The sequence below is a fragment of the Jaculus jaculus genome, chromosome 23 (assembly GCF_020740685.1).
Source record: "Jaculus jaculus isolate mJacJac1 chromosome 23, mJacJac1.mat.Y.cur, whole genome shotgun sequence".
NCBI lineage: Eukaryota > Metazoa > Chordata > Mammalia > Rodentia > Dipodidae > Jaculus > Jaculus jaculus.
The window spans coordinates 9,352,190-9,374,565 of record NC_059124.1 but is presented as its reverse complement, the minus strand read 5'-3'; the positions used below and the strand labels follow the sequence as shown (position 1 = coordinate 9,374,565).

General features: G+C 53.6%; 2 protein-coding genes across 8 annotated transcripts in view; both read left to right on the top strand.

Annotated features, from left to right (window-relative positions):
- Positions 1-46: 46 nt before the first annotated feature.
- On the top strand, positions 47-13,481 carry Nop2 (NOP2 nucleolar protein). Its single transcript, XM_004668599.2, has 15 exons — positions 47-221; positions 1,479-1,524; positions 1,688-1,776; positions 2,112-2,335; positions 5,011-5,066; positions 5,181-5,338; positions 5,437-5,636; positions 5,740-5,829; positions 6,762-6,849; positions 6,927-7,067; positions 7,762-7,901; positions 9,214-9,303; positions 9,448-9,570; positions 9,685-9,913; positions 12,778-13,481. The coding sequence occupies exons 1-15, from the start codon at positions 107-109 to the stop codon at positions 13,377-13,379; spliced, it is 2,391 nt and encodes a 796-aa protein (XP_004668656.2). The 5' UTR covers positions 47-106; the 3' UTR covers positions 13,380-13,481.
- A 486-nt stretch (positions 13,482-13,967) lies between these two features.
- Iffo1 (intermediate filament family orphan 1) overlaps positions 13,968-22,376 on the top strand; it is a 20,841-nt gene continuing 12,432 nt past the window's right edge. For 3 of the 7 annotated variants that reach the window (XM_045139647.1, XM_045139649.1, XM_045139646.1), the window contains exons 1-7: positions 13,968-14,746; positions 18,923-18,983; positions 19,108-19,203; positions 20,956-21,096; positions 21,346-21,354; positions 21,999-22,156; positions 22,270-22,376. The exon at positions 22,270-22,376 is cut by the window's right edge and continues 14 nt beyond it. In XM_045139647.1, coding sequence (XP_044995582.1) covers positions 13,968-14,746; positions 18,923-18,983; positions 19,108-19,203; positions 20,956-21,096; positions 21,346-21,354; positions 21,999-22,156; positions 22,270-22,376 — 1,351 coding nt within the window. The remainder of the gene's footprint in view (positions 14,747-18,922; positions 18,984-19,107; positions 19,204-20,955; positions 21,097-21,345; positions 21,355-21,998; positions 22,157-22,269) is intronic. The other 4 variants (XM_045139650.1, XM_045139648.1, XM_045139652.1 and 1 more) reach the window with 2 other exon arrangements.

Sequence of the window (22,376 nt, the reverse complement as noted above, 5' to 3'; positions counted from 1 at the left end):
GCCGGAGGCCTTGGGCCCCGCGGTCCTTCGGGGCGGACGAGCCCGTGCCCGAGCTCTTCCCGGCCGCGCAGCGCCGCCTCCCCGCGGCTTTCTGTTCCCCAGGACCATGGGGCGCAAGTTGGACCCTACGAAGAAGGAGAAGCGCGGGCCCGGCCGCAAGGCTCGCAAGCAGAAGGGCGCCGAGACCGAGCTTGTCAGGTTCCTGCCTGGAGCGGCCGAGGGTGGGTCCCCGTGCCCCTAAGCTCTTGAGTCTCCCCGGGGGCACCTGGGCAGTGAGCCGCGCCGTTTCCCGGAGGCCTCCGAGGGGGGGATCTCTGTCAAGCGTGGTTCTGAGACACGAGTGACATCTTACAAGCGGGAGTTAAGGCACTGGTGAAAGGGTGGAATGAAAACGTGATTCTTGCCGGACGTGGTGGCGCACGCCTTTAATGAGCTAGGAGGATCGCCGGGAGTTCGAGGCCTCCCTGAGACTACATAGTGAATTCCAGGTCAGTGTGAGTTAGAGTGAGACCCCTACCTGGGGGCGTGGGGGGAACAGGTCTTGGCCCTGTTTTGAGGACTGGTGAAAGAAGACTTCATAAGGAAGTGAGTTCATACTTTTTGGGCACATGGTATCACTTATCTTTGGAGCTGATTGGAAAGGAATGCTGAGAAGCTAAAAGGCTTGCACACTCTTAACTGTTAGAGCTGACATTTGTGTCTGTATTGTCTTCTAGAGTATATATTAAAAAAAATTAGACTGGGCGTGGTAGCGCATGCTACCCATAGTAAGACGGGCCTCCACCGCTAACTGCACCTAGGCCTCCCAGCTCCTCGCAAAGCAGTGAATCAGAGTCGATTCCCTTTATTGTGTCGTTTCACTCTTTTCATGGCTCTTAGGCTTGAGCCGATGCCACGTCCTCAGTCCTTGCCTCCTTTTACACTTTGCGTTTTATTTTTTAATCATTATTTTTATTGGCAACAAGCTCTGTGATTCGCGAACAAGTATTTGTAGCAGAGAGTGATTAGCCAGGCTTAATTACAAGCAAGAAGAGCACCCCGTTGGGAATATTGGGTAGGAATCCCCCAAAGTGAGAAACTCATCCGGGGAACCAAGTTCTGGGCTCCTTTTATACTAGTTTTCAACACTTTATCTGGCTTACATGGAACCTGGAGAATGGAGCCTGGGTCCTTAGGCTTTGCAGGCAAGTGCCTTAATCTCTGAGCCATCTCTCCAGCCCCCCTTTTACCCTTTAGTATACTTATTTCTTCCTACTTGCATTTATGCTCTCTTCCCCCACCCCCCAATGTAGGGATTTGCTCTAGCCCAGATTGACCTGGAATTCACTACCTAGTCTCAGGCTGGCCTCAAACTCCCATCTCTGCCTCCTGAGTGCTGGGCTTAAAGGCATGAGGCACCACGCATGGTCCCATTTTCTTTTTCTTTTTTGTTTAAACTATAAACTGCTGCTTTTTTGTTTGTTTGTTTGTTTAAACAGCTGGTGATGAAATTTCCAAGAGACTGTCCAGTCGTGCTCGAAAGAGGTAAGTGCATTTATGATCCATGATAGATTAGATTAGAACTGCTCGAAGCCACATGAAATGGGGGGATGAAGAGGGCTGTTGTGCACCATCGTGTTTCCCTGTGAAGGGAGATGGCAGAGTCTAGGGATGTGTACTTATGCCCTCGCATCTTGTATCTTTGCAGGGCAGCCAAGAGGAGATTGGGGTCTGTTGAAGTCCCTAAGACGACTAAGTCTCCTGAGATCAAAGCATTACATGGAGAGTTACCAAAAGGTCAGTAAAGCCAGGCGTGGTGGTGCACGCCTTTAAATCCCGGCATTCAGAGGGAGAGGATCACTGTGAGTTCAAGGCCACCCTGAGACTGCATAGTGAATACCAGGTCAGCCTGGGCTAGATTGAGACCCTACCTCGAAAAAACCAAAACAAAACAAAACAAAAAGTGCAAACAGGAGCTGGTGCTATGTGGTAAGGTCTTCTGATCCCAAGCATTTCTGGAGTGCAGCTGCTGCTCTTCAGAACTTGCTTAGGGATAGAAGGTGGAGAGGTCTGGCGCAGGGAGTGTGATTGCCACTAGTCGGGATTCGTCAAACCCTCTGCGGTATTTGCAGGGGGCGTCCAAACTCCTGGTAAGAAGGGAGTCCAGGCCTTGGTTGACTCTGCTCGGGGCAAGAAGCGTCCAGCACCAGCACGTAGCAGCGCAGAAGAAGAGGAGCAGGATGCATCTGAGGACGATGGTGTGAGCCGGGGGGACCTCTGGGGCTCTGAGGACAGTGACGCGGACATGGTGGATGACTACGGAGCTGACGCAGACTCAGAGGATGAAGATGACAAGGTGAGGCTCACTTCTCGGGGTGTTCATAAGTAGAGCTTTTTGGGCCCTCTCCCTCTTCCAAGGCAGGGCTCCACTGTGTGGCCTAACCTGGCTAGGAACGTGTGACAGTCTTCCCACCTTGGTTTGCAAGCTCTGATTATAGGAAGTAGAAGCAGAAAGACCAGGAGTCCAAGGCCATCCTTGGCTGTGTACTGAGTGCAGTTCTCAGCCTGCCCAGGATGCATGATACCTTGTCTCAACAAAGCAGCACCTCAAAGAGACGTGGCAGGTGATGCTATGAAGAGGGTGGATATTTGCACATATACCCCCCCCCCACACACACTGATGGTAGAATGGGAGTAGATATGTGTACTAATTTTTAAGTGTATTTTACTTGTACATGTACATTTTAATAAATAGCAGTTGTAGGGATTGAGAAATAGCTCAGTGCCGGAGGGCTTGCTTAGCATGTATGAGGCCCCCCTGGTAGTTGATCCCCAGCACTTCAAGAAAAGGGTCAGAACATACCACTAGCCCAGAAGTTCAAAACCTGTCTGGGCTACATAGCAAGCTCGGTCTCAAACAAAACAAGTTTCTTCCCCTTTGCCCTAATGATTTGTTAGGAAGGTGATCCATAGTGTAGACAGGTTTACTTACTGGGTCGCAAAAAGTTACTATACAATTAATTAGACCATAGAAGTACACTTTTCTCTGCAGCACCTCCTTCCATGTTGAGCATTATTGTCAAGTGTGCAAGTGTCATGGATCATAAATGCCAAATGCTCTGAACGCTTCCAAGATACTCCTTGCTGTCTATTCATTATAGTTTATGCATGTGGTAAACTAACCTATTGTGTCTGTGAAAATGCTTCTGGTAGCTGGGCATGGCTCAGTAGTTAAAGGTGCTTGCTTGCAAAGCCTACCAACCTGTGTTTAATTAACTAGTACCTACGTAAAGCCAGGCACAAAAAGTGGTGTACGTGTCTGGCATTTATTTGCAATGGTTAGAGATCCTAGTGTTCCCCCCCCCAAAAAAAAAGAAATGCTTTTGGTCTAACTATAAATTTAAAGTAAGAAACTGGGTGCTGGGCGTGGAAGAAAATGGTACCAGGTGTGGAGGTGCACACTGTCAACCCCAGAACTCTCTGAGTTATAAACTAACCTGCATCTACAGAGTAAGTTTCAAATCTTCCTGGACTAGCATGAGAGACCCTGTGTAAAAACAATGGGCCTGGGAGATGGAACAGCAGTTACGGAGCTTGCCTGCAAAGCCTAAAGGCCCAGGTTCAATTCCCCAGTGCCCACATAAAGCCAGATGCACAAAGTGTCACATACATCTAGAATTTCTTTGCAGCAGCTGGAGGCCCTGGCATACCCATTCTCTTTCTCTTTCTCTCCCCCTCTCTCCCTTTCCTTATCTCCCTCCCTTGCCTTGTAAATAAGTAAAAAGTTTTTAAAAATGGACTGAAGAGAAATGGGCTGAAGAAATATCTTATTGGTTAAGGCGATGCCTGCGCAGCCTAAGGACCCCGGGTTCGATTCCCCAGGACCCATGTAAGCCAGGTGCACAAGGGGGTCGTGTGTCTGGAGTTCGTTTGCAGTGGCTGGAGGCCATGGCGTTCCCATTCTCTGTTTATCTGCCTCTTCCCCTCTCTCTCTCCCTTTCTCTCTCTCTCTCAAATAAATAACAAAAAAGTGCCTTAAAAAATGGAAATTGTTGCCAGCATGGTGGTGCACACCTTTAATCCCAGCACTCAGGAGGCAGAGGTAGGATCGCCGTGAGTTAGTTCAAACTACCCAGAGACTGCATAGTGAATTCTAGGTCAGCCTGAGCTAGAGTGAGACCCTGCCTCAAAAAAACGGAAAAAGAGAAAAAGGAAGTTTGGCATTTGGACTGTGAGAAAGGTAATAGAATAATACGTAGACTGGAAGGTAATATGGCAACGTGGTGCCCAAGAATACCTTCTGTTACCTTTGCACGTTGGGCATTTTGTTTTTGTTCTATGATTACAAGCATGCCTGGCTTCATTTTTTTCCCCCTTAATCAAAAGGGGAAACAGGCCTGGTGGTCTTGGCATTCAGGCTGAGGCAGGGGGATTATTGTGAGTTTAAGAACAGCCTAGAATACATAGCTCCAGGCCAGCCTGAGCTAGCATGAGACTGTCTTGAAAAATGAAGTAAAAAGGAAATGCACATAAAGTAGAAGGGATAATGTAAGTGGTCTTTTTAATTTAACATCCAGCTTCGGTATTTTAGGGGGATGTTTGGCATTAAATTTAGGTCTTTGTGCATGGGAGGCAGCTGCTCTTGTCATTGAGTACATCCCCATGCCCTCTGCCGTATCTTACACATTCTTTGTGTGTGTGTGTGTGTGTGTGTGTGTGTGTGTGTGTGTGTGTTTGACAGAGAGAGGGAGAGATTGGTTGTACCAGGGCCTCCAGCCACTGCAAACAAACTCCAGACACATGCGCCCCCTTGTGCATTTGGCTTACATGGGCCCTGGGGAATTGAACTCGGGGTCCTTAGGCTTTGCAGGCAAACGCCTTAACCGATAAGCCATCGCTCCAGCCCATCTGACACACGCTTTAGCTTTCTCATTGGCTTCTGAAGGCAAGTATTAGATGTACATTTAGGGAAGGGCGCAGGATGGCAGCAGGGCAGGCTTGCAGCACCCTCATTCCCTTTTTGCTTTTCAGTTGCTGCCCATTGAAAGAGCCGCTCGGAAGCAGAATGCCAAGGAAGCTACTGCTGGGTGAGTTTGGAAATTGTTAGGAAGTAGCTAAGTAGCCCGGAGGAGACTTTGAGGAAGAGGTGGGGGCTGTGTCTGTTTTGGTCTGTGAATCACTGTTCTTGGACCTGTTTCCAGGGCCCTTTGGAGTGAGGAGGAGACGGATGAAGAGGAAGAGGAGGAAGTTTCTCGTGGATCGGGCCGCCCGGCTGCTGATGAGGCAGAGGGAGGCCTGCAGATCAATGTGGGTGATGAGGAACAGTTTGTGCTGCCCCCTGCCGGGGAAATGGAGCAGGATATCCTCTGGTGCAGGGTGAGGGTGTGAGGAAGGAGTGGTGTTCTGGTGGGATTCGCAGCCCTAGGACCTAAGGAAACAGTTCCTTAATGGACCCACATGCCCAGGCTCCAGACCTGCAACGCGTTCACAAGCGGATTCAGGATATAGTGGGGGTGCTGCGGAATTTTGGGGCTCAGCGGGAAGAAGGTCGGTCTCGTACTGAGTACCTGAATCAGCTTCAGAAGGATCTGGCCACTTACTATTCCTATGGAGAATTTCTGCTCGGCAAGCTTGTGGAGCTGTTTCCTCTGTCTGAGGTAAGCCTCTTCTGCTCACCCTTAAACAGGAGGGAAGAAGACAGACAGACATTCAGTCCTCTTGGTCCCATTGGCTGATCTTCTTATCCTGCCTCCAATGCAGCTAATAGAGTTCTTAGAAGCTAATGAGGTGCCTCGGCCCATCACGCTCCGGACCAACACTTTGAAAACTCGACGCCGAGACCTTGCTCAGGTAAGGAGTCAGAAGCGTTGATCTCAGGAAAGTACCAGATTTTGCTGACCTGAAGATTGTCCAGCCCTATCCTGGCTACGTGGGCTCTTAGATTTAAGTATGTCTTGTTACAAGTACAAAATGATCTTCACAGGTAAGCTATGAGGGGGCTGTCATCTGTCTGACAGATGGAAAGCAAGGACCACTGTGGACTGGGAGGCAGAGACGTGCACTGCCTTCTAAGGAATATGGTAGAAGATCATGGAAAAGCTAGAAAACAGTATTTCCCCCAGAAAAAGACATGCATCCACGGAGTGTTTTAAGCTTACCTAGGGATTCAGAAACTGTTCTAAATCAGTAGTGTGGTCTTATGTATTGTAAATCTAGTGCAGTGGTTTTCCCCCCAATATTCATTATGAAGAACAGACCAGCAAGAGGAAAGCCCTTTATGATAGGGGCTGCAGAGCAAGTTAAGCACATTATTGCTAGGTTTCTTTACGTTATGAATTATTAAGTCTGTTGAGGGGAAAATCACAAACTATTTAAGGGAGAAATCACAGATTATGGGGTTTAGGAAACAAGCTTATGTGGAAACATCACACACAAAAAAGTATTTAAATTCAAAAAAAAAAAACACCACCCAACACAACAACAGAACAGGCATGGTGGCTCATAGCTGTAACCTTAGCGTTGGTGAGGCTGGGGCAGGATAGTCAATCAAGGCCAGCCTGGGCCCTGCCTCCACCCCCTCTGTTTGCTCAGCAAGCAGAAGGCCTTGGGCTCTACCAGCGGCATAGGATGAAAAGGTTCATGGAGTGGGTGAACGGACCTGGCTTAGTGCATCCGCTGGCTTTGTGAATGGGTACTCTGAGAGTTGTGAACCTGCTGGTGGCACTGGGTTCTCATGTCTCTAGGCAGAGTACTAATGTTTTGAAGTCTGTCCTTATTTTCAGGCTCTAATAAATCGTGGGGTTAACCTGGATCCCTTGGGCAAGTGGTCAAAGACTGGACTCGTGGTGTATGATTCTTCGGTGCCCATTGGTAAGCGTTCCCTGCCTGAGAGCTGTTCTGCCCCATCCTTGCTTGTCTTGGCACGTCACGTGGTGGCTCTTCCACAGGAGCGACTCCCGAGTACCTGGCTGGGCACTACATGCTTCAGGGAGCCTCCAGCATGCTTCCCGTCATGGCTCTGGCGCCTCAGGAACATGAACGGATTCTGGACATGTGTTGCGCCCCTGGAGGAAAAACCAGCTACATAGGTACAGGAAGGGCAGGCAGGCTGAGCGGGCATCACCTGGCTCTGCTTAGGACAGAAGACAGGTTGCTCACTCCTTGAGGCTGCTGAGCTTGGTGCGCCGGCGGCTGGCGGAGAGTGGCGGAGCAGCCTGGAGCCTGAGCTGAGGCCTCAGCTGCTACGTCGCCACTTCCGACCTTGGCCTGACCACATACTCTCTTGTCATCTGTACAGTGTGTAAAATTGCTCTTAGGTTGGTCATTACTGGGTGCTTGGCTTTTGAGTGTCAACGATACATTAGATTGGCACATTGAGCTGTGGGTGCTGATGTGCATCTATAGTCTTAGCAGTTGGGAGGTGGCGGCAGAAAGACCAGGAGCTAAAGGCCAGGCTTGGCTACATGAGATCTCAAAAGGAAGAGCGGGGGGGGGGGGGATTTAGTATCATTCTGTTTGTAGATCCAGAGCGATAATAGATAGGGAAGTGCTGGGTGTGCACGCCTTTAATCTCGGCATTTGGGAGGGAGAGCTGGGAGGATTGTGAGTTCAAGGCCAGCCTGAGCCAGAGCGGGTTGTGGGGGCTGTGTGGTTGGGCTGCTCATCACCAGGACCGGTGTAGCAGACTAGATGTGCGGGGAGTGGCCTAAGGGGTGGGCGCAGCTGCGGGCACAGTTGCTCTGTGAAGCTGCTCAGCCCTGGACCCCCCCCCCCCCCCAATAGCCCAGCTGATGAAGAACACTGGCGTGATCCTTGCCAATGACGCCAATGCGGAGCGGCTCAAGAGTGTTGTGGGCAACCTGCATCGTTTGGGAGTCACCAACACCATTATTAGCCACCATGATGGCCGCCACTTCCCCAAGGTGAGCTACTCTTCCAGTTTTTTTTCCAGCTAGGGTTTTGTTGTAGCCCAGGCTGACCTGGAATTCACTATGTAGTTTCAGGGTGGCCTCAGACTCGCAGTGGTCCTCTCACCTCGCCTCCTGAGTGCTGGAATTAAAGGTGCCCAGCTTTATTTATTTGAGAGACAGAGAAAGGGTCAGATGGTGAGAGAATGGGTGTTCCAGGGCCTCCAGACAAATGACCCACTCTGTGTATCTGGCTTATGTGGGTCCTGAGGAATTGAACCTGGGTCTTTTGGCTTTGCTGGCAAATGCCTTAACTGCTAAGCCATCTCTCCAGCCCTTCCAGCTTTTACAACATTATTTATATATTTGACTTGTGGAGGGGGGGGGCTGTTGTCAGGGCCTCTTGCTGCATCAAATCAACACCACACGTGGGTTGCCTGGGAATTGAACCTGAACCTCTGCAGGTCTTTTGCAAGAAAACACCTTTACCCACTGAGCCATCTTCCCAGCCTTCTTCTAGATTGCCATTCTTTCCTGACATCAAAATGTTTAGCCTAGGGGCTGGAGAGATGGTTTACCAGTTGAGGCACTTGCCTGGGACACTTGAGGACCCAGGTTTGATTCCCCAGTACCCACGTAAGCCAGATGCACAAGGTGGTGCATGGGTCTGATGTATGCTTGTAGTAGCTAGAGACCCTGGTGTGCCCAGTCTCCATCTGCTTTTCTTTCTCTCAAATAAAATTATTTAAAAAATGTTGGGCCGGAGAAATGGCTTAGTGGTTGAGGCACTTGCCTGCAAAGTCAAAGGACCCAGGTTCAATTCCCTAGGACCCATGTAAACCAGATGCACAAGGTGGCACATTTGTCTGGAGTTTGTTTACAGCAGATAGATGTCCTGGTGCACCTGTTTTCTATCTTCCTGTCTCTGCTTTTTTTTTCTCTCTCAAATAAATAATATTTTTTAAAATGCTTAAGCCAGGCATGGTGACACACACTAATCCCACCATTTGGGAGGCAGAGGTAGGAGGATGGCTGTGTTCAAGGCCACCCTGAAACTACATAGTGAATTCTAGCTCAGCAAGTTTAGGGGACTGGAGAGATGGCTTAGCAGTTAAGGCACTTGTCTGCAAAGCCTAAGGACCCAGGTTCGATTCCCCAGTTCCCATGTAAGCCAGATACACAAGGGGCCGCATGGCTCTGGAGTTCTTTGGCAGTGGCTAGAGGCCCTGGTGCACTCATTCTCTCTCTCTCTACCCTCTCTTGCCCCTAACACATAAATGGTACTGCAGGTTGTAGCAAACAAGTGATTGGCTTGCTCGTTTCCCAGGTGGTAGGGGGCTTTGACCGGGCACTCCTGGATGCGCCCTGCAGCGGCACTGGGGTCATCTCCAAGGACCCGGCTGTGAAGACAAACAAGGTGAGGGGCTGTTGGTGGGACCAGCTGAGGGGCAGTGGTTGGTGTGGTCCAGCTGGAGTGAAGGAGTATGGGGGGAGTGGGTGGTGGTTCCCCTCCTGAGGCTGTCTTCGTGGAATTCCCTCACCCCTGCTCTCTTCGGGACAGGATGAGAAGGACATCCAGCGCTGTGCTCACCTTCAGAAGGAGCTGCTCCTCTGTGCCATTGACTCTGTCAATGCCGCTTCAAAGACGGGAGGCTTCGTGGTGTACTGCACCTGTTCTGTCACGGTGAGGCCTCTGGCAGCAGAGCGGGGGCTGTCCGCTCTCAGAGCCCCTCTCAGCTCAGCTCAGCTCTGCTCCGCTCACTCCTTCCTGCTGGATTTGTTTTCCCCACATGGCCAGGTGGAAGAGAACGAGTGGGTGGTAGACTATGCCCTGAAAAAGAGGAATGTCCGCCTGGTGCCCACAGGCCTGGACTTTGGCCAGGAAGGTTTTACCCGCTTTCGAGAAAGGCGTTTCCACCCCACTCTGCGCTCCACTCGACGCTTCTACCCGCACACTCACAACATGGATGGCTTCTTCATTGCCAAGTTCAAGAAATTCTCCAATGCTATTCCCCAGTCTCACAAAGGTAAATGATCTGCCCCTTCCCTGTGCCTTCATCCCCACCTTTTCCTTCCTTCCTTCCTTTTTGTTTTTGTTTTTTGAGGTAGGTTCTTACTCTAGTCCAGGCTGACCTGAAATTCACTGTCTAGTCTCAGGCTAGCCTTGAATTCACAGCAAACCTCCTACCTCTACCTCCCAGGTACTGAGATTAAAGGTGTGCACCATTACACCCTGCCTTTTCTTTTTTGGCTTTTCAAGGGTAGGGTCCTGCTCTAGTTCAGCGTGGCCTTGAACTACAGCTATCCTCCTACCTCTGCCTGTCAAGTGCTGGGATTAAAGGCATGCGCCGCCACACCCAGCTGGCTTTCCATGTTTGTTTGTTTATTTGCTTGTGCACATGTAGGTGTCCGGCTTTACATGAAGGCTTGGGAATTGAACCCAGGCTGTCAGGCACCTTTAACTGCTGAGCCACCTTCCTAGCACGTCACCTTTGTTCTGGCTGCCTTTCTGGAGGCTGTGATGTGACTGCTAGGAAGGTGTTTGGTGAAAGACCCTCTCAAGAGTCCCAGCTGGACTTGGTTTTGGCCCCTGACCCCCGTTGAACAAGTTGAGATGGACTGGCGCGGGGGGGGGGGGGGCAGTGGTCAGCACTGAATGCTTCCACTCGCAGGCTGTGGTTTCCCTTCCTCCGAACTGTTCGCCGTTACCGTAGGGAAAATGCCGCTCTGCTCTCCCAGCCCCTCAGCACTGGGCTGGCACACAGCTCTGCAGAACTGTTAGCAGTTATTCCAGTATACTGCTCGAATTGCAGACCACTTTCTTAGCCATCGGGAGGCTGTCCTGGACCTCAGGGGTAAGGGTAGGGTTTTCTGAAACAGGCTGCAGTGCTCTGCTCGCTGAAGGTAGCTTTGGAGTTGGTGGAGTGCCAGATAAGCACTCTGTCACTGAGCCGCACCCCAGCCCTGTTTTCTTATTAGAGATGATACCTCTTATGAAAGCCAACACAGGGGGTGTGGTGGCATACAGCTTTAATCCCAGCAGAGGTGGATGGATCACTTGAGTTTGAGGCCAGCCTGGTACTACAGAGTGAGTTGGCCAGAGTGAGACCATACCTCAAAACAACAAGACACCTTTGATCCCAGCACATCTTTGATTATAGCACTGGGAGTCAAGGAGGAGGGTCTTGCCTGAGATTGAGGCCACCCTCGGACTGCAAGTCAGACTCACGTGGGCTCAAGTTGACACTACCTCAAAAAAAGCAGGCCACGCTGGCGCTCACCTTCAATCCCAGCACTCAGGAGGCGAAGGCAGGAGGATCGTAGTGAGTTTGAGGCAAGTTTGTGATTCCACAGTGAATTCCAGGTCTGCTTGGGCCGCAGTGAGACCCTAAACTAATATGAAACACTAACATAAAATGCAAATGGGTCTTGGGGAGATGATTCAATAGTTAAATGTGCTTGCTAGCAAGCCCAAGCTCCGACTCTCCAGTACCCACATAAGACCAGATGGGCATTTGTTTGCAGTGGCAAAAGGCCCTGGTACACATGTACATGTGTGTGCACACACCCATATAAAAATTTAGAAAAAGAAGTTTTTGAAAGTAGCAAATTAAGTACATACTGAATACCTATCTTCATTGACGTCATACTTGCCTGTTTCTAGCATTTGTAAATATGACTTTTCCTGTGTTTTATGAAAATCCATATTAGAGAAAAATCTTTGCTTTAAAAAAACCGAGGGGGGGCTGGAGAGATTGCTCAGTGGTTAAGGACCCTGGTTCAAGGCTCTATTCCCCAGGACCCACGTTAGCCACATGCACAAGGGGTCGCACGCGGCTGGAGTTCATTTGCTATGGCTGGAGGCCCTGGCGCGCCCATTCTCTCTCTGTCTCTCCCCTCTCTCTGTGCTTGCAAATAAAATAAAATTTTTTTTAAAAAAAGAAGAAAGAAAAAAAGCTGAGGGGTTCCGCTAGAGAGATAGCTCAGCGGTTAGGGTGGTTGGCTTGCAATGCATAACAACCCAGGTTAGATTCCCCAGTATGCACGTAAAGCCAGATATATTGGGTGTCACATGTATCTGTAGTTCATTTGCAGTGGCTGGAGGCCCTGGCATGCCCATTCTCTTTGCTTGGCTTTGCTTATAAATAATTTTTTTTAAAGGTGAGTCTGGGGAGGACAGCTCAGTGGATAAAGTGCTTGCTGTGTACAAGTGTGATCTCCAGAACCCATGTAAAGCTGGATATATATGTATATGTGTGTGTGTGTGTGTGTATGTATGGTTTTTTGAGGTAGGGTTTCACTCTGGTCCAGGCTGACCTGGAATTTACTATGCAGTCTCAGGGTGGCCCTGAATTTGTGGCATTCCTTCTACCTGTGCCTCCTAAGTACTGGGTGGGGTTAAAGGCATGGGCCACCACGCCCAGCTTGGATGTAGTATTTTAAGCACCTGTAATCCCAAAACTTCTACTGGGAGGTGGAAACAGGAGAATTCCCCAGAAGCTCACAGCCAGCTGGACTGGCCTACACACAGTGGTGAACAGGAGGCTGACTGCTCAGACGAGGTGAAAAGCAAAGACCTCCACACACCAACGCCTGTGCTCATGGACACGGATTAAAAGGAATGAATGAAAAGCCCAGCGCTGTAGATGTCATTGTGGCAACTGGTGCTTACCTAGGGTGTCTTGTTACCTACTGTCCTCAAGGGGGCGCAGCTTCCTATAAAAACTTCCTCCGCGGATAGGTTAGTGTGGTCCCTCAGGTGACGTTAATGTGAACGCAGGTAAATCAACTCCTAGGCCCTGTGTTAATTACTGGCACATCGTCTAGAAGTGGCAGAATAAACCTCTGCTGTTTCCTAATGACCAAACCGTCTGTTCACTTATGACTACAGCTAATTCTACTGCAGCTAACCCTACGGACCTAGACTTGCCTGGGCAGAAGGCTGCAGTCACCCCCAAGTCTGAGAACAGCAGGCAGCCTACCAAGAACGCCAGTGCGGCCGGGAAGGCGAAGCAGCAGCTGCCGAAGCAGCAGCCGAGGGCCGCCTTCCGGAAGCTCAATGGCTGCTGCAAAGGGGCAGGCTCAGAGTTGTCCTCGGGCCCTTCCGTCACAAAGGTTCCCGCGTCTGCCAGCTTCCCAAAGAGCAGTCAGCCTGCTGCCAAAGCTGAAGTGATCAGAGCACCGAAAGCGCCTGCGAAGCCAGGACGCGCGGCGCCCAAGTCGCAGCACTCGGAGATGGGCGCTCTCCGGAGGCAGAGCGAGACTCCCGCCAGCCCTGGGCCCGGGGCTTCCGGCCTGCCCCTTGGGAAGGCCAAGAGAGCCAAGGTAAAGCGACGGCTGAAGGAACAGGCTTCCAAGGAAGCTGCTTCCCAGAAAGAGAACGGCAGCAAGGGGCCTCCGTGTGTCAGCGAGGCTCTCGGTTCCAGCGGCCCCCCTCCAGCGAAGAGGAGGAGATCTGTGTCCAAGGGCGCTCGGCACGCGCTGCCATCCTAGCGCAGGGACACCAGACTGATCGCTCATTGCCACTGGGTTGACCCTGCAAGGATGGCTTCTGTGTATACATACGGAATTTAATACATTTGTTTTCCTTTCTGATCATGGTGTTTTTTGTTTGGTTGGTTTTTGTTTTTTTTTTTGAAGGGATTGGGTACTGGCAGCTTGTGGGGTAGGGAACCTGTGGAGAGGGAAACGGGGATTTAGGACAAACTTTCAGGACCCTTTGGTCTCCCGAGGGAGAGCCACGGGGGCCGACTTGGTGCGGTTGGGAAGAAGTCAAGGAGAACGTAGGAAAGGTGGTTTCCCGCGCCTGCAGCTCATGGACCGCTGGAGGACCCAAGTTTTCCTCCCGGGCCTGGGTTCTCGCCTGGGGCTTCCTGGGGAGGGCCGGACCCTCGGTGAGATGCCGCGGAGCAGGGAAGGTCCCGGGCTCGGCCCTTTCATTGGCTTCCTTTGCTTCCGCCCTGTCGGCTGCCCCCACCTCGCTCATTGGCCGCCCGGGCCCCGCGGCGGCTCATTGGCTGCTCTCCGCGCCCTCCTCCGCGCTCCGGCACTCGGCCCCGGCTCCCCGCAGAAGGCGCAGCCATGAATCCGTTATTCGGCCCCAATCTCTTCCTCCTCCAGCAGGAGCAGCAGGGCCTGGCCGGGCCGCCGCCGGGGGAGCCGCTGGGAGGCGACCCCTCGGGCGGGATTGGGGACTTGACGCCCGCGCCGCTGGCTTCGGGAGCCCCGGCCGCTTACCCGGGCCCGGGCCCCGCGCCCCCCGCGGCCATGGCTCTGCGCAACGACCTGGGCTCCAACATCAGCGTGCTAAAGACGCTGAACCTCCGCTTCCGCTGCTTCCTGGCCAAAGTGCACGAGCTGGAGCGCCGCAACCGGCTGCTGGAGAAGCAGCTGCAGCAGGCGCTGGAGGAGGGTAAGCGGGGCCCGCGAGGCCCGGCTCGCCGCGACCAGGCCGTGCAGACCGGCTTCGTCGGCCCGATCCGGCCCCGGGCGCTGCCCCTGGGCGCCAGGCCGGCCGCGGTCGGCCCCGCGGCGGCGCGGCTCCCCGGCTCTCCCGCGCGCTCCCCGGCCGCGCCCCTCGCGCCCGCGCCCGCGCCGGGCTGCCTCCCGCCGGCGTTGTCCGCCTGCAGCCCCGCGGCCTTCTCGGCGTCGGCCCGCTTCATGCCCGGCACCATCTGGTCCTTCTCGCACGCGCGCCGGCTCGGGCCGGGGCTGGAGCCCACGCTGGTGCAGGGCCCCGGGCTGTCGTGGGTGCACCCCGACGGCGTGGGCGTCCAGATCGACACCATCACCCCCGAGATCCGCGCGCTGTACAACGTGCTGGCCAAAGTGAAGCGGGAGCGGGACGAGTACAAGCGCAGGTAGGGGCGCGGAAGGTGGGGACCGGGGCTCGAGACACGCCGCGCACCGTGGGGCGGGGAATTACCCGCGGGGGGGGGGTCCCCGGGACCAGTGTGTGTTTGGGCGGGGGGAACCTAAGCTCTACGGTGCACAGAGAAAGAGTAAACGACCGGTTTGTACAGTGAGGAGCTTGCAAGGTGCTGCACGGGGTCCCCACGGAATGCAGAAGTGGGGCTCATGTCAGGAAGCATCCCAGAGACGCTAAGAACACTGGGAGATTCCATCTTTTCCCTCCCCGTGTGAGGCTGCAGTGTTTGGAGGTGGACGACTGCTGACTTGTAGAGTTCTGTGCCTTCTGGAAGGGACGTGGGCCTTGAGGGGGCAGTGGCATCTGGACCGCCTTGATTGGCCCCATTGGTCTCAGCCTGCAGGACAAGCTTAGGGTTGAAGAGCCTCACATAAGGGGAAAAGGTGGAGGTTTAAGTTGGGAAGCCAAATTTAATGAAGTTGGAAGGGGATGGTGAGGCCCAAGGTTTTCCCCAAGTCATGTCCACCGAAGCCAGGCACTCAGTCTGATTCCACGGGGTGACATCAGAACCTTAAGGCATTGCTTGAAGCAGGCAAAGAAATGGGGAAAGAGCAAACGGACTGACAGGAGTCAGAGGGGAGGCCCTGGCCACGGAAGTGTGAACGGCCAGCCGAGAGACCACGTCAGGAAGTTGAGAACATGGGCACACCCTACAGCAAGAGGGTGTCTTCCGGGCTCCCCCAGTGTGATCTAGGAGTAAGATTTGGCTTTATGGCACAAACCTTTAATCCCAGCACTTGGGTGGCAGAGGTAGGTGGACTGCTGTGAGTTCAAAGCCACCCTGAGTGAATTCCAGGTCACCCTGAACTAGAGCGAGACCTTGCCTCAAAAAACAAACAAAAACGTGGTTTTCTGAGAGAGGACAGGAAGTCATACTAGACCACTGGAGGTGGGTATATATCAGGACCTTCCTTGGATGGTTGGTAACGAGTCCCATCCATTCCTCTGCATTGGCAGAGCCAGTGCTTGGCCGTGGCTGAAAAAGGCTGAGATGGCAGTCAGAGGGAGGACTTGGTCTGGGAAGTTCAGTCTCACTTCAGTTACTGTGACCCTTTCAGTTACTGTGACCCTTTCAGACAGTACCTGTGCAGGCCAGGGTGCAGCAGGGGCTGGTGTCTGGTCAGTAGTGGAGAAGGACTGGCTGGATGTGAGAAATTCCTGCTGGGTCTGGGGGCGGCCTTCGGAAACTGCCAACTGCTGGAATCCACGGGACTGCACACACTTCCTGGGTTCAGTCCTCACGCTGGGTCCCATGGTTGTTGTCCATGTTGTAGGTGTCCTTAGAACCTTCTCTCGTCCTCGAGACTGGCATGCTGCCGCCCCTGCAGGGGTTAACACAGTCAGGGGAACATGGGCAGCTCTGGAGTTCTTCCAGAGCCATGGGAGCAGCTGCGCTTTTCGGGGGCATCTTTTTAGACTGAGCGAGCGTCTGTCCTTGGCCCAGCTGTCCGGAGCAGTGGTTATTCCTTGGGGACGATTAGCTCATTGCTGTGCAGCACACGGCCACGCAGGAGGCCCATGGGTAGGTTTGCGTGGTGCGTGACGCTGGCAGCCCTGGTCCCCCCACCCCAGGGCCCCTGCCCTCCTTTTGGCTCTCTCTGCTTGACAGCCACAGGAACACCGCGCCTCCTTGTCTTTAGCCCGAGCAGAGCAAGGAGCTTGAGTTAAACTGGGAAGGAGTTGAGGCTTCCTGGAGTCTGCTGTTTTGTTTTGTTTCAAGGTAGGGTCTTACTATATATAGCCCAGGCTGACCTGGAACTCACTCTGTACCCCCAGACTGGCCTCGAACTCACAGTGATCCTCTTATTTCTGACTTCTGAGGGCTGGGATTAAAGGTGTGTACCATCACACCCTCCTTGGCCTCTGTCTTCATCTCCCCACCCCCCCCACCCCCGTCTCAATTTTTCCAATACAGGAATGCCCTCTGCTTTCTCTGTTCAACCCAAGGATACAATTAAAATTTTTTTTTTAATTTTTTTTTGTTTTTTTTATTTATTAGAGAGAGAGGGAGGGAGAGGATTGGGCTCACAGGTTCTCTCCAGCCACTGCAAACAAACTCCAGACACCTGTGCCACCATGTGCATCTAGTTTACGTGGGTCCTTGGGATTCGAACCTGGGTTCTTAGACTTCCTAGGCAAACATGTTCACCACTAAGCCATCTCTTCTGCCCAAGGATACAATTTTTGGGGTGTTTTCTTCTTCTTTTTCTCTTTTTTCGAGGTAGTCTCTAGCCTAGGCTGACCTGGAATTCACTCTGTATTCTCAGGGTGGCCTGATCCTCCTACCTCTGCCTCCCAAGTCCTGGGATTAAAGGTGTGCGCCACCACGCCTAGCTACTTTTTTTTTTTCAGGAGAGACATCTGGTAAATGCACAGTATACAGAAATTGCTTAAATTCTATCCTCATTAAGGGGACCTAAGAAAGACTCAGTTTGAATGCAGGTCACTCTGTACACTTGTGTAGAGCCCTCGTGAATTTGCAGATGGTTCCTTTTTCAGACGTTGTGTCCCGTAAGAGCTTACTGTCCCTCTTTTCCTTAGCTTCTTTACGTGCCAAATTCGCATGAATTTGCTGAGTTTGGTGTCAGTTCTTCCTGTCCCCTCCCCCGTGACCTGTGCCAGGTTGCTGTCCTCTCCTTGGTCTTGCTGGCTTCCTTCAGGGACGTCGGCACACAGGGGGGTCCCTCACCTTCATATTGCAGAGGAAGAAACCAAGGCCCAGCAAAAAACAAAGAGTCTCATTCACCAAAGAAAAGTATAGCCTCATGCTAGGGCCCACGGATGCCACAACAAAAGCAGGGAGACATACAGGGACCTGGCTGGAAAGGGGGCCTTAGGGAGCGAGGAAGGCCAGAAGCTGAGCTGTGTGGTGAGCCGGCAGAGTGGCGGCCAGGCTGGCTGCCACATCCACCAGCCCAGCCGGGAGGGGCCGCAGCCGGGATGATGGCAGAAGTTATTATTAGGAACACTGCAGTGCGGCTGTGGTTGAGGAAGCCGGGAGGGAGAGCAGGGAGACACGGGAGCAGAGAGGGCAGGGCGGCGCAGGAGAGGGCCAGCAAGCTGGCTTCCAGCTGCGCCCTCGCTTCCCTGTGTCACTTCTGGGCCGCTCCCTTGCTGCCCTTGGCCCGCCTTCTCGGGCCCGCAGAAGCCTGTGCAGAATGTGTCCAGAGCTTATGTGAACAGGCTCTGGGGAGGGGAGAATTGTCCATCTGGGCGCTGTGGTTGGAGGGACGTGTCCTGAGGCTACAGGCCTAAGTCCCAAGCAGTGGCCCCCACTGCTTTGATATCTGTTATGAAATGGAAATGGGGGTGGGGAATGCCCCTGTGTGCCTTGCTCTGTCGTGAAGCGTGGCTTCCAGCGTCCCTCCTGGCGGTCTCTGCTGTGGCGAGGGGCCTTGTCATGCTCTGGCCCCCCTCTCGCCCGGGGTGTAGGTGTCTCAGTGACACCTGGCTTCTGACGGCCACCGCGCTCATGATGCTGAGGGGGCCCTTAGGTGTCACAGCTGGCCCTGTGACCGCTCTGTGGCTCACCTTGAGGGGCTGTGAAATCTGAGGGGAAGAAATTGGAGTGCCCCCCCCCCCCAGCTGCTGAGTGGCTCTTGATCTGGCCTGTGTCCTGCAGATGCTTTCACAGGTTTAAATGGTACCCAGGAGGCAGGGCGGCGGGCTAACAAGTTCCGCTCTGTGCGGGCAGGAGGCGGGAGACCGGATCTGTGCCACTGAAGGTGGGAGACTGGATTGACGGGCCCTGGTGGTCTGGTGTGGGTGGGGGGCGTGGGGGGCGGGTCACGGTCAAGCCGGCCGGACAGCAGGTGGAGCTGGGGGCCCAGCGGGGACGGGAGGGCCAGAGTGGCGGCAGTAGCTCTTAAATATAGTTCCTGGTGCATGCATGACCTGGAGGTTCCAGGCAGACAGCTGATGAGCTGTACCCTTGCCAGGAAAGACGGGTGCTGCCGGGCAGCTGCAGCTGACCACACATTCCTGTCTCAGCAAATCCCTGCTCATGGAGCCAGGCCTGGAGACTGGGGCCTGAGATCAGGAGGTGGGGACCGGGAGCAGGAGGTGCCCTGGCCCCATATATCCGCTCTCTCCTCTCCATGTCTGCCAGGTGGGAAGAGGAGTACACCGTGCGGATACAGCTGCAAGAACGAGTGAATGAACTCCAGGAGGTGAGGGCGGCCACCCCGTCATCCTCCTCAGGGCACCGCCGGGCCCTCGCCCTGCCCCTCCTCTCTTCTTTACTTCTGCCTGCGTGGACAGTGCCCTAGCCTCATGATCTCCTCCCGGCTACAGGAGGCCCAAGAGGCCGATGCCTGCCAAGAGGAGCTAGCCATGAAGGTGGAGCAGTTGAAGGCCGAGCTGGTGGTCTTCAAGGGACTCATGAGCAACGTGAGTTTAGCCCTCCCGCTGGGCTCCTGGGGGTCCTCAGGTGGCTACTGCTTCTGGCCTGTTGCTCTCCTTTCTGCCGCCTGACCCCCTCATCGTCACTCTCTCAGGTTTTATTTATTTATTTGACAGAGAGAAAGAGGCGGGAGAGAGAGAGAGAGAACGAGGACAGGTGCTCCAGGGCCTCCAGCCACAGCAAATGTGCCACCTTGTGCATCTGGCTTACGTGGGCCCTGGGGAATCGAACCTGGGTCCTTTGGCTTTGCAGGCAAACGCCTTAACTGCCAAGCCATCCCTCCAGCCCCTCTCTCAGGTTTTTAACTCTCACCACTTTCTTCGTTCATTAGGCAAAGAAGGAGCGAAAGATTTGTGTCCTGGGCTGGAGAGATGATGGCTCAGTGTTGACAACACTGGCTTGCAAATCAAGCCTGCTGGCCTGGGTTCAGTTTTCCAGTACTCACGTAAAGCCAGATGCACAAAGTGGCACATGCACCTGTAGCTGGATTGCAGTGGCAAGAGACCCTGCTGTGTCCATACTCACTCTCAAATAAGTAATAAATAAATAATTTAAAAAAAAAGTTATTTATTTACTGGGCTGGAGAGATGGCTTAGCGGTTAAGGTGCTTGCCTGCAAAGCCAAAGGACCCTGGTTTGAGGCTCGATTCCCCAGGACCCACGTAAGCCAGTTGCACAAGGGGGTGCATGCATCTGAAGTTCATTTTCAGTGGCTGGAAGCCTTCACGTGCCCATTCCGTCTATCTCTCAGCCTTCCCCCCCCCTCAAATAAATAAATAATTACAAATGAAGTATTTTTAAAAAATATTTATTTGCAGAGAGAGAGAGAATGCGAATGAGCAGTACAGGGCCTAAACAAACTCCAGACTCATGTGCCACTTTGTGCATCTGGCTTTATGTGGGTGCTGAGGAATCGAACCTGGGTCTTTTAGGCTTTGCAGTATGTGCCTTAACCATTGAACCATCTCTCCAGACACATCAATCAACAATTTTTAGAGATTTGAGTCCTGTCACTGAGACAGTATGGCCTTGCCATTTCAAGAGATTGTTAAGCAGTTAGTGGGACGGCAGCTCTGAGCTAGGTGCAGTGGCCCATGCCTATGATCCAGACACTTTGGAGATGGCGGTGGGCGGATCAGGAAAATGAGGACTGGAAGGCCGCCCTCAGCTGCCCAGCTCGGGATGCTGGCTCTGCCTTTTGTTAGCGCCGTGACCTTGGGCCGTTTCTCTTACCGCCACATCCTCCCAGCTCCAGCCGCATCTGCGGAATGTGGAAAACAAAGGCGTGGGCTTAGTCGGGTTGTCCAGAGAGTGCAAGTCACTCGGACGGTGCCTGGCTTGTGCTTGGTGCCAGAGAAGCGTCAGCTCTCGCCACTGTTACAGTGCTTTCCCCACACATCACCCCATCGGTCTCTCATTCCTGGGGCTCATGAGTCCCAAGAGGCTAAGAACTGCTGTTGGTTTGAGGGAGTCTGCCTGTCCCAGCATCGGTCCATACCCTCTGGTGGCCTCTGTGAGGGAGCCTGTCTCATGAACAGCCCCAGTGGGTGTGCACAGCGTGGTGGGAAGGGCCCTGGGGAAAAGCGATGTCCTGTCCAGGGTGTGAGAGGGTAGGAGACTTTCCCGAAGAGGCGACAAGTGATGTGTTAGGAAGGATGAGGGTCCTGTTGCCGCCTTATCTCTCCATCCCACCCTGGGGGATTGGGTACCTTCTCACTTTTCCTTGTGTTCCTGGGACAGAATCTTTCAGAGCTGGACACCAAGATCCAGGAGAAGGCCATGAAAGTGGACATGGACATCTGCCGCCGCATTGACATCACCGCCAAGCTGTGCGACTTGGCTCAGCAACGCAACTGTGAAGACATGATCCAGATGTTCCAGGTGAGCGAGCCGCGCTGCCCGGCTCTTAGCTTGGGGCAGGTGGAGTCCAGGTCCCGTCCCCCTTCTTCTTGGGTGGCGGGGGGGGGGGGTCGTATTTTGAACCGTGGGGCCCTTGGGGGGACTAGGCCGGGAGGCAAGGAGCAGCCTCCAGAGTGTTTTGGACGCGATCTCTAACGCCATCTCCCCCTCCCCCTCCTCTGTCTGCTTCTCTCCTCTGTGCCGTTCATCTTCTCTCTGCTCTCTCCTTAGAAGAAGCTGGTTAGTCTGCCCTCACGCAAGCTTACTATGTCCCAACCCCAGTGTCTAGACCACCCTCGCCCTCTGGCCACTGAGGCTGACCCACTGGACCGTCCGCACGGAAGTCTCCTGTCCGTTTTCCTAGCTCTTCCCCGTCTGCTGACTCTGCTCCTGTCTCCCGTGGCCTGTGAGGCCTCGACTCTTTCAAGTTCACCATAGTGAACAGCAAAACCCTCAGCTTCCTGCAACCTGAAACTTTCCTTTCCGTTGAGTCCTTTGATCAGAAAGACTTCTTTTTTTTTTTTTTTTTTTTTTTAAGAAAAACCGATTCCTCTTTGACTGTCGGACACTTACCAATGTAGATATGACAAGCCATTTCTCCCCTTACCTTACTTACTGCGCTCTTTTTCTCCCATTTCTCCTTTCCTTCCATTTCTTCCTTCTGTGTCTGCAGCGCCCTGGCCCACCCATCTGTGTGTGTCTGCCCGTGTCTCGGTGACTGTCCGTGTTGCCCTCCAGTCATAGTAACCGTGTCCCTTCTTTCTGTCTGTCCCATCCTCCCCGCTGGCCCCTGCTGCCCCCCGCCCGCGGCCTCCCCTGGCTGGCCCTCTCTCCCCACGCACCCGGCCTCACCCCGGTAGTCTCGACACTTGTCTCCCGTTAAGGTCCCATCCATGGGGGGGCGGAAGCGGGAGCGCAAGGCTGCCCCGGAGGAGGACACCTCCCTGCCGGAGAGTGACGGGCCCCGCGCGCCCCAGGGGGACGAGGAGGAGAGCCCAGGCCTCAGCATCAACGAGGAGATGCAGCGCATGCTCAGCCAGCTGTGAGTCCACAGGGCCACCCCAGTGCCCTCTCCACACCTGCCCCGTGCCAGTGCCCACGCCCGAGGCCGGAGCCCCGTAGTGCCCCCGTGACACATGGGTTCCCTGTCTCTAGGAGGGAGTATGACTTTGAGGACGACTGTGACAGCCTCACTTGGGAGGAGACTGAGGAGACCTTGCTACTTTGGGAGGATTTCTCAGGCTATGCCATGGCGGCCGCAG

What these genes read in the sequence shown, in the direction of transcription:
- Nop2 (XM_004668599.2), top strand. Translation starts at nt 107, where the DNA reads ATGGGGCGCAAGTTGGACCCTACGAAGAAGGAGAAGCGCGGGCCCGGC. An exon ending in TCCAGTCGTGCTCGAAAGAG is followed by an intron (nt 1,525 to 1,687) that starts GTAAGTGCATTT and finishes GTATCTTTGCAG; the next exon opens with GGCAGCCAAGAGGAGATTGG. An exon ending in AGCTGTTTCCTCTGTCTGAG is followed by an intron (nt 5,637 to 5,739) that starts GTAAGCCTCTTC and finishes CCTCCAATGCAG; the next exon opens with CTAATAGAGTTCTTAGAAGC.